We start from the raw sequence: 15,682 nt of genomic DNA, 5'->3' as shown, positions 1-15,682 counted from the left end.
ATTTTAATGTCATTATGAACTTCGCAACAGTCCAATCTCTCGCTAATTTGGAGCTTTGGAACCAGCTCTGTCTGACCTTGCATTTGAGATGGGGAAAGGTTGCAAACAGAGGGGTTAGAGAAGAAGACGTCTGTTCAGCAGAGATCACACTGAACACAAGGCGTTATCATTGCCAAAGAATAAACAGATCTGGAAAAAATATGCTATGAAAAGCATGGTCTTGGACATTGTGTCTAACTTTCAATAAAATGCAATTGCTGAGATGAAACTGATCTCTAGCTTAAATAAAAAATATTCCACTTTTTGTGATAGTAACAGTGTCTTAACAGCTTATAAATGTTCATGAAAAGGATGCAAAAACTTTAATCAGAACATTCCACTTTTTGTAACTACTTTTTGCCTCGGCGCGCCCCGCAGGGCCTCGGAGCTCGGCCACAAACACCACGGGCAGCAGCGCAGGCTGCCCCCCCCCCCCCGCCCCCCCCCGCTTCTGATTGGCTCGCGGCTCCACTCCCGGCTCTCAGCCAATCAGCGCGCCTCGTGCAGGGGAAGCCAATCAAAAGAGAGGCCCGCCCGCCGGCTCCGCCCCCACTATGATGGATAGCTCCCTTGTCCAATCACAGAGCCACAGCTGGGGGGCGGGCTGGCAACAGCACGGAGCCAGCCGGAAGAGGGCCCGTCAGCGCAGGCTTCGCCCTCGCAATGACGGGCAGTACCGCCAATCACAGAGCCTCATCGCCTGCCAGATGGGAGGCGGGCTGATAAACCAGCAAGCCAATCGGAAGAGAGCGCAGCACAGGTGGCCCAGCCCCGTCAATGACAGACAGCTCTCTCAGCCAATCACAGCCCCACCCCGCAGCTTAGTCGTGAGCCAATCAAAAGAGAGCCCCTCGCCTCCGGCTCCGCCCCCTCGTGGGGCCGTCGTAGCCAATCAGCGCACGCGCTCGGGAGGCGTGGCCGAGCCTCGGCCAATGGGAGCGCGGGGCGGTGCGAGACGCGCGGTGGGGGGAGCGCGGCGGGGGCGGGAGGTAAACAAAATGGCGGCAGCGTGCGCGCTGTGGTGGGGGTAACGGGGCGGCGGTGGGTCGGGGTGGTGTGGGGCACAGCGGCCGGCCGGGCTCCTCCCTGGGTCTGAGTAGGGCACAGCGCGGTGCCAGTCCGGCACCCGAGCCCGGCGGCGGGGAGGGGGGGGACGATAAGAGGCCGCCGGCCCCCTCCCCCGAGCAGGGACCTGGGCTGGTGCTGAGGGGGCGGCGGGAGCCGCCTGAGGTGGGGAGGGAAGGGCCTGGCCTGGGAGGGCTCCCCCTGCACCGCCGAAGCAAGGGGGGAGCTGGACCTGAGCCCCCCTGTCCCTTCCCAGCGCGCCCCGCTGCTTGTGTGGTTCCACTTACAGTGTTTTATCGTCTTCCCAACGGGCTCCACCGATTGTGTGGGGTCATTTAAAGTGTTTTATCTCCTACCTGCCCCTTTACTTCTCCGCAGGGCCACTTACTTCCTTGCCCAGCCCATCCCTCTCTCCCCGGGGTCACTTGTTTCCTTCCCCAGCCCATCTCACTCTCCACAGAGCTGCTTCTTTCCCTCACTCACCCCATCCCACCCTCTCCAGAGCTGCTTGTTACTCTCCCCAGGGCCGTTTCTTTGTGTCCCCACCCCTCCTGACACCCCTGGAGCCTGGGCAAGCCCAGCATCTCTTCTCACCTTTCCCTTGTGGGGAGGGGAATGGGGTGTTCGGGACGCTGGGCAGGGAGCGCCCCTTCCTCCCAGCTGTCCCTACTGTGAGGGCTGTGGGCAACGCTCAGGTGGGCTCCGCGCTGCGGTGACACATCATGTGCCAGGCGGAACCAGAGCGGTTGAAGGATGCGCCTGGGAGAGCTCCGTAGGCACCGAAGGCCTCAAACTTTTGTAGGCGTCAAAACTGAAGACGTTAGGATTGTTTCTGAAATCTCATTCAAAGAAACTTGGTTCCAGCTTCCAAACGGCTGAAAAAAACACCCTGTGTGTACTCGCAGTTGAGGACAGCAGGGCAGAAACACTTCTGCCTTCCGGTTTGGAATTGGTGACTATGATCCAGTAGGAATGGAAAGCCACGAGAGAGACGCGGCCATTGTCTGGTTTTACGCAGTGGCCTGACGTCCCCGAGGATGACCTAGCACTTAAGGATCAAACTGGGCCGAGCGAGAGGCCAAGTTGACTCGAAAGAACCCTGACAGTGGGACCAGGTCAGAAGCAAAGCGAGTCCTGAACATAGTGTATCTGCTCAAAGTTCTGTATTCCTTTTAAAAGACGTTGTGTTGCTGGAGCCAGGCCTGGATCTTTTAGCATCCAGTTGAGCTGGAAGCAGCTCATAGGATTTATTTTTGGTTTGTGTTTTTTTTTTTTTTTTTTTGTAATTCATGTTTGTACAATCTTCTGGATATTTTTTTGCAAGAAGGAGTAAAAGGGAGTGTTGGAAACTAACAAACAGGATTAAACCCCTCAGTGCTTAAGGAAGACAGGTTAAGGAACTTAATCCAGGATGGATATGCAGGAGCCGCAGCAGCTGGGTATGTTTGCAGAGAGTGAGCTGATGTCCGTGGGTATGGATACGTTCATCCATCGCATTGACTCCACGGAGGTCATCTACCAGCCCCGACGGAAGAGGGCCAAGCTCATTGGCAAGTACCTGATGGGAGACTTACTTGGAGAAGGGTCTTACGGCAAAGTCAAGGAGATGTTGGACTCAGAAACCCTCTGTAGGAGAGCTGTGAAAATCCTGAAGAAGAAGAAGCTACGCAGAATTCCCAATGGGGAGGCAAACGTGAAAAAGTGAGTAAATAATTCTAGTGGATGGGAACTGAGGGGCTAAAACACTGTCATTATTTTCCAGCTGGAGTTCTATGTCATTTTAAGAATGACAATGGCTTTCTCTACTGGAAGTGCTTCCCAAACCCTAGGCATTCAAGAATCTCTTCAGGGTTGAGTTGCAGCCAGTGCTGTTATTGAAGTTGGGAATGGGGAAGGAAGCGGGTTCTCCAGGGCCAGGGAGGCAGGTCCGACATCAAAACAGACAGCCCCTAACATGTGCCACTCTATTAATACTGCTTAAAGAGTGAAAAAATCTTTCAATAAGAAATTCCCCCCTGAAGAGTCCGCCTGCAGCAGTCTCCTGTGTTGCTGCCGGCCCAGAGAAGTGCAGAGTGGCACGGCCAAGGATGCGGAAACTCACAGGCTGCATTAATGTGTGCCCATGTAGGGTGTGTAGCTCTGGAGCCCTTCGGGGTAGTGCTTATGGCTCCCAGCCGTGTAGCAGATGCCTGGAATGTGATCTGATGGGTGCAGGAAATCTTGGGGTTTATGCCTGGTTTCCTTTCTGGCTCAGGAGTTTGGGAAGCAATTCAAGATGCTCTTCAGTTGACTGGGATAGGGGTTGCCAACCTCTTTTATTCTAGTGACTTGAAAGCTTTTGAAGTGCCATTTAGGCGCCGATTAGTCAGAGACAGGTAACTAATTACAATTAGCCACGGAGAAGCCCGATGTTAGGCTTCATCTGTGGGGCTGGCTGCAGAAAACTTTCGTCTTTCTGCTTGCTCTTTTTGGGGCCCTCACAGTGGCTGCATGTTCTGCAGTGAGCCACTCGCCACAGCTCTGCCGGAGCTGTTTATCTGCTGTGGAGCGAGCTGCTGGCAGCCAGGACAAGCTGTTTGCCAGGGTTTATCTTGCAGTGGGAGGGAGAAGTTGCAAGATGTTCAGAAGGCTTTGGCGTTACGTCTGTCACCGCAGTGTGCTGAGTGTGAAGCCCTGACCCAACAGTCTTGTTTCTGTTTCTTAGCTGGGTTTGGGTTTCCAAGCTCAGCTGTGAGGTAGTTCACATCCTGACCTGAGACCCTGGTCAGGGAGCTGTTTCAGTTTGACTTCTGACTTTGGAGACAAACTTGGCTATAGAATAGGTGCAGATCCAAATGCTGGGAACTGCCTTTCTCCCCTTCACTGGCTCATGCTCAGAATCTGTGCAGACTGTTGGTTAATGTGTAATAAAGTGTTTCTTGTCTTCCTGGTAAAGGCATGAGTGCCCCTTTCCGCCATCACCCCTCCTTGAGTAACGTTCCAGAGCTCCTGCTTTAAAAAAGTGGAGTTTTTTTTCCTGCTTAGTGACAACTTACATTTAAATTTCCCCCCTTAATGAAAAAACAACAGCCACATTTCCCAGTACTAGCACGGTAGTGATGGCCCTGTGCCCTGACCTGAACCCTGTAACAGAGTTATTCACCCATGGAGCCCATCTGTGAACATCTCGTTTGGTGCTGTTAAGGCTGATTATTGAAGTGGACAGGACAGGCACCGCTTGTCTTCGCTGTGGGTGTTTTCATGGTGTGGCTGCACCTGCTTGGGAACACTGAAGCGGATTTTGGATGTCGTCTTGTCACAAGGGTTTACTGTAGTTCAACTTCCTATTTTTATGACCTTGTCCTTTTTGCTTTGTCGACCTCTTCGTTTGCTTCATTTGCTGCTTCAGGGATTGATTTTAAGGCAAGATGTCATGTTTTTATGTGCGCTGGCACCATGGAACTTTGCCCTTAACGAATCATAGAGCCTTGGAATGGTTTGTACTGGAAGGGACCTTAAAACCCATTCAGTTCCATCCCCTGCCATGGGCAGGGACACCTCCCACTGGATCCGGTTGCTCCAAGCCCCATCCAACCTGGCCTTGAACACCCCCAGGGATCGGGTAGCCACCACTGCTCTGGGCAACCTGGGCCAGGGCCTCCCCACTCTCGCAGGAGAACATTTCTTTCCAAGATCTCATCTCAATCTCCCCTCTTTCGGCTGAAAACTGTTCCCCCTTGTCCTATCCTTGCACTCCCTGATCAAGAGCGCCTCCCCAGCTTTCCTGGAGCCTCTCTCAGTACTAGAAGCTGCTTCTGGGTCTCCCCAGAGTCTTTTCTTCTCCAGGCTGAACAATTCCAAGTCTCTCAGCCTGTCCTCGTACAGGAGGTGCTCCAGCCTTTGGATCATCTCTGTGGCCTCCTCCTCTGGACTTACTCCAACACATCCAGGTCCTGATAAAACAGCAATAAATCAGGTTGTGTACTGAATTACACTGTCAGGATGTACTTTCCTGAAAGATGCTAATAAGTGTAGTGATGAGTAAATACATAATTCCTGTGTTAGTGAGGCTGCTTCCTGTCCCGCTTGCATCCTAGTCTGCAAACGGCTGTCAGCAACTCTGTGCATGTGAGCAGTGATTGTGATTAGTTTTCTAATCATGGTGAACATCCTAGCTTCAGCTTTGAGATTAAAAATCTCCTCTGCCACCAGAACTGGACCTGGCTGGGTGCTGACTCTCCTTGTGGTGCGTGGAAAGTATTTGTGTTCATAGTAAATTAGATGTTCAGGAATGAGAGGCTTCTGAATCCCTCCTGAATTGTTTTCTCTGCTGTAGAATCTCATCTTAACATGCTCTGTGAAGGCTGATTTCTTCATACAGGGCTGCAGATGTGTCTAAGTGCCCCAGCAGAAGGGCTGAGCAGCCAGGGCACGTGTTCAGATTTTATTTAAAAGCCTTTATCTCTTGGATGTGTCCATTGGCTGTTTCAGTCTCAAAACACCTTCATGTAGAGTTTTAACTGCGAAGATGGGGCCCATTCCTGCTAAAATCCCCAGCATTTCCGACCACAGAGGAGAAACATGTGGCGTGGTTTGTCTGGCAGAGATGTAACGGAATTACTGTGGTGTGCTCATGCCTTGGGCCATATTGCAGGCTCCCTCAGCATTGCTGCTGCTGTGGTGGAGGCAAAACTCGCATCAATAGTGTGTCAGCAAAGAAATTCCCTAGAAAACAGTTCCTAGACTGCCAGCCTTGGGTAATTACCTGAGCAGGTAGTGTACAGGGAGTCATGATGTGAGGAGAGAGTGCAGGAAGGATGGACCACAGAGGATAACCCAGGTTTGGGTGTGTGGGGCTGGCGTTGCAATTCAGGGAGTTCTGGCAGTTGGTGCTGGTTTTGTATTGCTACATGCTAAGGCTTAAGGCTGCAGTGTCATCCCCTGTGTGCAGGTGGGCTGCCCCAGCCTCAGCTTTTGGGGCAGTAGAGTTCTGTGGGCCTAGAGATGATGAGTGAAATGCATTTGAGACTTATAAAATGGAATGATTCTTCTCTATCCTGAAGTATTCCAGTTGTGCCCTGGAAGGGATCTATGGATCCTGGTGAGAATGTTGAGGGTTTAAACTTGTAAGATGTACACTTCCGTAAATCAATCAAAGGAACCGCAAAATGATTTGGGTTGGAAAGGACCTTAAAACCCATTCAGTTCCAGCCTCCTGCTGTGGACAGGGACACCTCCTACTGGATCAGGTTGCTCCAAGTCCCATCCAACCTGGCCTGGAACACCTCCAGGGATGGGGCAGCCACCACTGCTCTGGGCAACCTGGGCCAGGGCCTCCCCACCCTCACAGGAGCAAACTTCCCAGTACAAGAATCTCAGTTTCTCTTCAGTCACTGCAGAGGAAGGTGGGGCAGCTTGGTTGCTCAGGCAGTCCTGTGGCAGATTACTGCTTCCAGTTAATAAAAAAAATGAGTTTAGTGAGATTGCCTAAAAGGTGAAAGAAAATTTGGAAGACTCTTTGTCTCGCAGCACAAATTTAATGAATCTATGCTCTAATAGCGTCATGCTTTAATTAAGCGTTTGGGACTTTCTGTGCTTATCCCTAGTGTCTTCCGCTGTACTTACCATGCTCAGTGATTACTTAGGCTTCAATATGTGCTTATTAGAATTCCTCAGCGGTTTAAGATGTGTTATAGACCTGTCCTTTGACAGTGTGCTCCTTGGGTCTGGAAGTGAAGAGCCTTGCACCCCAAAGTAGGAATGGTTCTGCTGGAGGAAGGGCTTGCTGCAAGCTGCAGAGGGGCCAGCTGTGGGTTTCCTGCCTCTGCTTGCTGAAGAGCTCTGCAGTACAGAATCACGGGGCTCTGTTCCTTTCTTCACAAAGCTTTGGGGAAATGCTGGAAACCGTGATCCATCCATAGGGGAGTGCAGGTGGCTGTGCCATGGAGAGTACAGGGCTTGTCTTGTCAGACAGCCTTGCTCAGAGTGTGGTGAGAATGGAGGCCTGGGAATGGTACAGAGACAAAGCAACACCATGCTCTCATGTGTGCAGTGCTGGGACAAGGCCCTAGCTGGTGCTGTCGGGGCTCCAACTGTGTTGGTCAGGAGCATTGAACAGCTCCAGGGCCTTTGGGTGCCCGTAAAGAAAAGCATGGTGACTGCAGGGGGCATCCCTGTATCTTGGCATGTGTGGCTGCAGGGAGGGAGAGGCAATGGGGAGATGGTGGTGATGCTACAGCGCTCGCAGCGGTGTTCTGGATAGGGGCTGGGGAAAAAATACTTGGATACTAAAGCTTGTAGGATACAGATCAGCATGGGATTCAACAGAGGATGCTGTCAGCCCCTCCCCACGTCATGAGGCGTTCAGATGTGTGAAGCTGAGTTTGGAGAAGGAAATAGCAGAGCACACTGCACAGTCTCTTTATCTGCAACATAACTCACTCTCATGAGAGTGATGAGGTGCAGCTTCTCTGGTGGATGTGATGATAAGTTGCATCCTTGCAAGCAGAGAGCTGTTTTTTGGTTAAATAAACAGGAAAAAGCTTTTCACAAGCTAGACCTTCAGTTAATCTGCTTTGTGGCGTATCAGGGATACTGACTTGTAATTTCAAATGTGCTTTGGCTGGGCAGGATTACAGAATCAATCTAAATAAATATGTAACATAGTTGTTCAGTTGTGTAAAGACCAAATGAATTGTTTTAGACAGCAAGAACAGTGTCAGTGGGTTTCTGGTGTGCGCCAGAGCTGGTGTGCGGAGCTGTTCTCCGGGCACGTCTCAGAGCCCTTTGCCGTGGCATCAATTCCTTCTGCCTGGAGGTTGAAACTGGATGGACTTTGAGATCCCTTCCAACCCAAACCATTCCAAGATTCTGATTCTGTTCTTCTTCCAGGGTGATCATACTTTAAAGTAGGCCCCAAACTCTGACAGTCTCTCTTGTGTCACACTTGAGGTCTTCCTAGTGAAATCTAGGAACAGAATTCCGTAATGGAGATCATTCTGGCCACATGGTAGTGATGTTGAGCAGGATGGACACAAGAGCGATGACCACACTGAAGAGAGCACAACTGAGCCCCCTTACCAGGGTTCCCCCTTTCCTGCCACGGTGGGACTGATCTCAACAGTTGTGATTGAAATTTCACATTAAATTTCAGAGGCAGCAAGACGAGAGGAGGGAAAGTTGGAGCAGCTCAGACGGTATCCTGAAAATCCAACTGGATTCACTAGGGAGGAGTGGGAAGCCCTCAGGCCTTGATGGAGAGGATAGGCAGTGAGCCATAGGCATGCGATTCCCCTTTCCCAATCTTGTCGCTGCTGTGCAGGTGAACTGTGACGGAAACAGTGGTTGGGACGGCTTTTTTTTGCTGTGACTTCTGAAAACAGAGAGTTTGAGCACCTTCTGCTGAGGTGAGCTGCCAAAATCAGTGGAGTTTGAAACTAAAGTGCAGTTGGAGGTGATGGAGGTCTGGCTGTCTCTGTTCCTCAGTGATTCCGGAATGCAAGAGCAGCTAAAAATAGGAGTAATCTTTCCTCTGGGAAATGGGCTGCTTGGTCTCTGCCTCCGATGTGCGTGTGCTTCACTGGCATTTTAGAGACCTTCTGGAAGAAAAGGCATATTTACAGCAATATGTAATATTTATTAGTCTGTTAGTGGTGGAAGGAATTAGTGTTTGTGCTTTCAAGCTATATTATAGGGAATGAGCTGTTGGGATCAGGATTTTAAGTGTGTTCCTAATACTGGAAGCTTGCTTTGCCTTTGCAGCAAACTAGTCTTGTTTAAATCAGTCTGTTCAGTCCCTCTCTCGTGTGGTCTGAGCACTCAGCCCGTCTCCCTTCATTACGCAGAGGCTTCTTAGACCCATGTCAATGCTGGCTGCAGTTTCCCTGCTCGTTTAATCCACTTCAGCCTTTTGGTCATTGCTATAATTGGAGCGGCTGCATCACTTTGGAAACCTGTCTGCTAGTTAAACCAAATGCTCTTCCGAGCTTTGCCTTCTTATCTTGGGCTTCCATTTAGCTGTAGGAATTTCTTCTAAAGCCATGTATGATAAATGAAGAGTGCCTGGCCTAAACCTCAGTTGTGAAATAATTAATCCTGCTACTTAGGGATCCTTAAATGATCTTTAAAACCCTGCTTGCATTCCTGCATCTTAGGAGCCTCCCGCAGGAGCGGTTGCTGGTTTATTAATCAGATACGATGCATCAGCAAGCCGTGAGCTGGCCGCAGTTTGTTATTAAATTGTGCAGGCATCGGCTGTGCTGTGGTGGTGGGCAGAGGCTCCTAACTGTGCTCTGAATTCCTTGTAACACTGCTTTCCAGAGTCCTGGGTGTTCAAATGTAACTATGGCTTAGACCAAGCAGCAGGAGAAGGAAGCCGGGAAGCAGAGTTTATGCACAGTTCAGCCCAGGTCAGAGCAGCAGAGGAACAAAGTGTTGAGCGGCATCTGTGCTCCTAGCCTGGCAGAACCACCCTGACCTGACTGCCTTGATCCTCCAGTTTCTCTTCCTCGCAGCTGGCACCCAGTGGGGTTTTGCAGGCTGAGTTTAATGCAAAAGATACTAAAATGTGGTTTGCGGCACAGTGTGGAATCCCAGGAGACGGAGATGGAAAGAGCTGATGTGAGGTGGTGTTTGGGGGTCCGTTTCCACAGCCCAGGGAAGATGCTTCCTCCCTCAGGTTTACATTGTTTGTTCTCCACAAATAAAGGATGTGTTTCAGACCTCTGAACCATTCAGACTAAAGTTAGAACTAAAGTTGGGAAGAAATAGAGTTATTAGCTGAAACTCTTGGTTTTGACTCATTCTTGCAATTCTTATGTTGGTCACTTCATTTTTGAGTTCTCCTGGATGTTACAGCTTCAATAATGGGCACAGTGAAACGGCCTCCATAGTTGGTTTCTGCATTTGAGGAGTTTGATGTATATTCAGGAGGATTTCTGTACTAACTCTGCTGTAAAGACGGTTAAACTGATGGCACTGACAGTCTGGGGCTGTTTGGAGCTGTTGTACTCTCCCACCTGTGAACCTCTCAGAGTTCTTCCATCCATCAGCTCTGGCATCCGCCCTGCTCGTTTCCTGGGCACAGGAAGCTTTTGGTGCAGGGCTTCCCTGGTCTGCAATGCTGGCGATTCAGCATGTTGACCACCTGCCCTTTTTGACTGCAGAAGTTGCAGTGCTACTGGTGAGACGTTGTCTCTTGGCTAGTGAGGCATCGTTCCTGGCTTTCCTTATGTCCTGTAGAAAACCATATTCTGCTGAGCAGCCCCTCTTCATCTGAATTACAGGTAGTATAATAAAAACTCCATTTCCTTTTATTTGTTCCTGTCTTTAGTAGTTTGGAAAATTTCTGATGGTTTTATGTTTCTGTTTAAATGACTTTTCTCCATTCCCAGTATAACAGCTATCAGAAGGAATTGCTTCTTAGGTGTAAAAACTCTTTATTTGTTTTTTGGTTGTTTTTTGGTTTTTTTTGTTACGTATCTAATACTCAGGTTGTTTCCTAGCTGGAATACAGGCTTTGTGCTGCAGTGGGCTGTGAAGCGTTACTGTTCAGCCATGTTTGGTAGTGGGTGCTGCCGGCTTGTGACAGTGGGAGCAAACCTCAGTGCATGATGCTGCCCCATGCTGACATCTGTGAGGTTGTTCCTGGTCACAATGCCAGTTAAAAATATATCCTGAAGGAGGAATGCTGGGAGCCCAATCAGATTTATTTCTACTCTGGTAACTACAGATGACACACAGCTCTGAAGAAGCACAAAGCGCGAACTTAAAAGCTTTGCCTTAGAAGTGGCTGTCCTAAATCTCACGCTAGACACCAATGTAGTGCATCTGGAGAGGTTTAACTGAAGTGAGCAAAGCCCCCAACAGTCTACTGGTGTTTGGATTCCCCCCTTTAACTGGAGGGAATTTCATATGGCCTCAAGTTGCTCCAGAGCAGGTTCAGAGTAGACATCAGGAAATAGTTCTTCATATTCTAACATAGAATCATAGAACTGAAAAGGTTCTCAGGCACTGGCAGAGGCTGCCCAGGGCAGCGGTTGAGTCCACATCCCTGGAGGGGGTTAAAAGACAGGCAGATGAAGTGCTCAGAGATGGTTCAGTGGTGGACAGGTACAGTTGGACTCGATGACCTCGTAGGTCTTTTCCAGCCAAATGACTCTGATTCTAAAGCTGCATCTTTGACATGTGGAGCCGGTCACGGTTGGCTTTGTTTTACCTGAGACATCAGCAGGGCAGTGTTTTAGTTCCCACTATAGTTCTCTGGCTGGAGAAAGACCTTTCCTTTAGTCATCACTGGCTTTAACCAGGAATGGAAAGGTGCATACCCAGGGCTTTGGGGAAGGATGTGAGCTGAGGAGGGGACCACAGGGGACACTGCCATCCCCTCTGGTGTGGGCAGGAGGAGGAAGGTTGGCTTGGTGCACCAGGCCAGTGCCAGTGCTGCTGGTGGAGGCAGGGGTTTGCAAAGGGGTGGCTTCCTCTTCCTGCACAGCCTGGCGCCTGAAGGTCCAAAAGGATCTTACCAGGAACTGTTTTCCGTGGGGTGGCTCATCATCATGTAAGCCAGCTTGCCATTGTCTTGTTCCTGCTCATTTAGAGCAGGGCTGTTGGGCTGTCAGTGTCTGACTGCTGAGCAGTCACATAGCTAATGGGGAGCCCTGTGCAGAGTTTGTGGGTAACCTCGTGTTAGCGGATGTAATGCAGCTGGTGTTGAGTGGCACCACAGCTTTGACACAGGGGATTCCTAAGGCCGAGTTTGTGTCCGACACAAGGGTCAGTTGCTCCTTGAGAACAGAATCATAGAATCACTGTTTGGATTGGAAGGGACCTCAAAACACGTGTCCAGTTACAACCCCTGCCATGGGCAGGGACACCTCCCACTGGATCTGTTTGCTCCAAGCCCCATCCAAGCTGGTGTTGAGCACCCCCAGGGACAGGGCAGCCACCACTGCTCTGGGCAACCTGGGCCAGGGCCTCCCCACCCTCACAGCAAAACATTTCTTCCTAAGATCTCATCTCAGTCTCCCCTTTTTCAGCTGAAAACCATTCCCTCTTGTCCTATCCCTGCCCTCCCTGATCAAGAGCCCCTCCCCAGCTTTCCTGGAGCCCCTTTCAGTACTGGAAGGGGCTGTTATAAGGTCTCCCTGGAGCCTTCTCTTCTCCAGGCTGAACAACCCCGACTCTCTCAGCCTGTCCTCACACAGGGGGTACTCTAGCCCTTAGATCATCTCTGTGGCCTCCTCTGGACTCCTCCTAACAGACCCACGTCCTTCCTGTGCTGAGCAGTCCAGTTGTTGCAGTTTTGCTGTTGTTTACAGATGGCCTCAAATTCCTGCCTGGGGAAGAACAGCCTGGCTGTGTGGTGGTGACTGAAAGGGCGCTTGTTTATAGTCCAGTCAGTGACCAGTAAGTATGTTCATGGTCTGACTTTGGACTGGCAGATTCAAAAACACACAGGACCTTCTGTCAGGCGTCATGGCGAGGAGGTCTTGGTTGAAGCAGCTGGGACTCATCGGGTTTGACATGTCTAAAATCCCTGTGATTTAGAACACATTGGTTTCATTCCATAGCAAGGAAGCAGGATGTTTAAACATAACTTTTTTTTCCTTTTCTCTTCCTGCAGGGAAATTCAGCTCCTGCGACGATTACGGCACAAAAACGTGATCCAGTTGGTAGATGTATTGTACAACGAGGAGAAGCAGAAAATATATCCTTTTTTTCCCCACAGTTGCTGATAAAGGTTTGACTTCCTGTTCTTCTATGCTGTAGCACTGCATCAGTGTAGTTCTGCTTTTGTCAAGGGCCTTTGGAACGTTTATTAAACCTAAAATTGCTTTTGCTGGTGTTAAACATCCTGCAGGTCGGGAATACTTGCCATACAAGTATATTTTCTTGAGTTTCCTAGCTAGAAAATGCAATATTGACCCCAGGTTACAGTGCAGGGCTGAGATAGAGAAGAACAGACTCTCAGGATCTGTGTATTACTGCGTGACCTTAAGGGGATGGAAAAAGAGCTGTGGATCTGTTGTTCTGAACCTCCTGTCCTAGCTGTGTTACATGTTAGTCCTTTCTTTCCCAGAAGATGGACCTTTTATTGTCTGTTCTATGTGAAACCAATTTATGTAATGCTTTTTCCTTTAAGTCCTTGGCAGTGGCTTAGTTTTTTTTTTTTCTTTCCCTCAAAAGAAGGAAACCAATCCCCTTGTTCTCTGGAGTGCAGATGCCTGCAGCGCTCCTTCTCCTTGCTTTTGAAGGGTCTGCAGGGCTGCCTTTTCTGCAGGCAGGAGTTGTGCTTTGCTGCTGCTGGTCATTCATAGCAAGGTAAGATGGGTTCCCGAGCCTCCTCCATTCTCCTGTTTGTGTGAAAGCACCTAAGATCGTGCAGTAAGTGACCTAAGGCTTGGTGCAGTCAGGAGAGATGGCAAGCATTGCTGTTGCGAGATCCACAGCTCACTTTTGGAGACTGAACTGTCCAGCTCTTGAATCAGATCTCTCATCTTGGTGCATCTTTCAAACTTCAAGACCTTATTCCAGTGCTCTATGTCCCCCAGGAATGCATAGACACTGACAGTGTGGTTATACGCCTTAACTGGCCCATGCAATGCAGGCGAGGCGCTGGACAGTCGCTGAGCCCACCACATGTGGTGTACACTTCGACTTCAACTGGTTTCTAAGCTCACTGAGCTGAGCCCTTGTTGCACACATTATAAATGGTGGCTTTTATTTTTGACAGTGTTTTCTAAACACTCTCTTCCAATTACAGTAGTTCATAAAATGTGTAATTTAATTCCATGCTTTAATTAGATCAAATACTCTGCCACCAAATCATTAAGATAAACATGACAACTTTTGCTTGTGTCTTGTAGCCTCAACAGCCGGAAGGGGCTGTAATTCAATGACTGGCTATAGAGAGATACTATTTAATTAATAAGAAGCTGGGCTGCTGAAGGAGAAACGCAGGGGAAAGAGAGCTCAAGAGAGACCTCGTGTGTTCGTAGCAGGTGATGGCAGCCCAAAACGACCTGTCTGGAATGTGATCTCTCGCATCTGAAAGAGGAGAGGTTGAGGTGAGGTCTTAGGAAGAAATGTTTTCCTGTGAGGGTGCGGAGGCCCCGGCCCAGGTTACCCGGAGCAGTGGTGACTGCCCCATCCCAGAAGGTGTTCGAGGCCAGGTTGGATGGGGCTTTGATCACCCTGATCCAGTGGGAGGTGTCCCAGCCCATTTCAGCGGTGTGGAACTGCATGGCCTTTAAGGTCGCTTCCAAATCACTTTATGATTCTAATCTCAAGCTTTCTATTGTTCATAGGAGTGAACAGCAGGCTTCAGCCCTGTTTATACTAGAAAGGTAGTATGTTAACAGCTTGTCTGCCTTGTCAAAGCCTTCAGTGATTTTATTTGGTACAGGGAAAGCTGTGATGACTGGATTAAAAGTATCAGCTACATTTCATATTTAATGGGCTGTCTCGGTGACCTGCTGTGGCTGGGAATGCAGAGCCAGCCATGAATGGAGAACTAATCCAGGCAGAAGATAAATTCAGTTCAATAAGCAGTATCCCAGCTGGCACTCGCTCTCCATAACTTCTGCTACCAGCGTGTGCAGCTCTGCGTGGGAGTAGAACCCTACTGGTTAGAGGAGAGCCTCGGTCTTCTTGGGGTACCTGTAACAGATCTGCTCCAGCCTGGAAGGTTGTGCTGTCATCTGGGCAATGGACCAGAGAGGGATCAGTTACAAAAGAAGGGGTGAAAATCTAGATAGCAGCTACCAGAACCAGAGTGCCAAGAACAAGAGCTGGGGTTTGATTCTGAGGAGCCAGTTTATGTAACCCACTGGTGGTCTTGTTCTCTTGAAGGTGGGAGAGTTGATGTCTTCCCCATTGCTGTGATGTAAGTAGTTTGCAGGTTTCTTCCTGAGTGAGAAACAGAAGGAATGAGTTTTGGGAACTCTTTCTGCTCTTCTTGTTTCTTCTGGTTGACTGGGTGGCTGTGTGCCCATCATAAAATCTTACAGTGCTGTAGTGTCCCGTTGGAGAGCAGCTGGTGGGTAGCATAGCGCAGATTTAATGAGTTGGTACGGTGTTTTAGGCTCCTGGATAGAACGTGCTACAATGGGGCAACACAATCTCTAGCACAGATCCCACTTAAAGCACAGGTCAGCTCTTCAGCTGCTCCTGCCTCAGGGGTTAAGGTGGCATCCTGGGACATAAGCAACTTATTTTGGGCTTAGGTTAAGAAGGTATCTGCCAGGAATGATTAGAGTGACCGGAAAAATGCTCTGTGCTTCTGGAGATCATGGGCTTTGCTACACTTCGTCTCGGTGCTGCACTCCCTTGGCAGAGCCACCAGATGTCTCAGGGATGTTCTCGCCAGCCCTTTGGAGTTTGGAAAGCCCAGGGAGAGGAGGAAAACAGACGCAAGGATTGCCTTAGGCAGTTATGTCATCTCCATTGTTTGGCCCCAACATTAAAGCTGAAGGAGATGAAAACTGTAATCTGCTGCAAGTGAACAGCTGCTAAGAAGTGCCACCAGCTCTTGGCATTCTGTTGTAAGTTTTTTACAACAAAAAAAAACCCCACAGCTCATCTGCTAGGGGGGGTCTCG

At 49.6% G+C, this 15,682-nt stretch overlaps 1 protein-coding gene across 4 annotated transcripts in view; it reads left to right on the top strand.

Moving 5' to 3' along the window:
• Nucleotides 1-1,081: 1,081 nt before the first annotated feature.
• Nucleotides 1,082-15,682, top strand: part of STK11 (serine/threonine kinase 11) — a 45,155-nt gene continuing 30,554 nt past the window's right edge. For 3 of the 4 annotated variants that reach the window (XM_054050099.1, XM_009568267.2, XM_054050101.1), the window contains exons 1-2: nucleotides 1,083-2,805; nucleotides 12,707-12,790. In XM_054050099.1, the coding sequence (XP_053906074.1) occupies nucleotides 2,516-2,805; nucleotides 12,707-12,790 (374 nt within the window). In that variant the 5' untranslated portion in view covers nucleotides 1,083-2,515. Of the gene's footprint in view, nucleotides 2,806-12,706; nucleotides 12,791-15,682 lie in introns of all 4 variants that reach the window. The other variant, XM_054050102.1, reaches the window with a different exon arrangement.

The sequence above is a fragment of the Cuculus canorus genome, chromosome 27, assembly GCF_017976375.1.
Source record: "Cuculus canorus isolate bCucCan1 chromosome 27, bCucCan1.pri, whole genome shotgun sequence".
Lineage (NCBI taxonomy): Eukaryota > Metazoa > Chordata > Aves > Cuculiformes > Cuculidae > Cuculus > Cuculus canorus.
The sequence above is the reverse complement of the archived record's forward strand: the minus strand, read 5'-3'. Positions and strand labels throughout refer to the sequence as shown.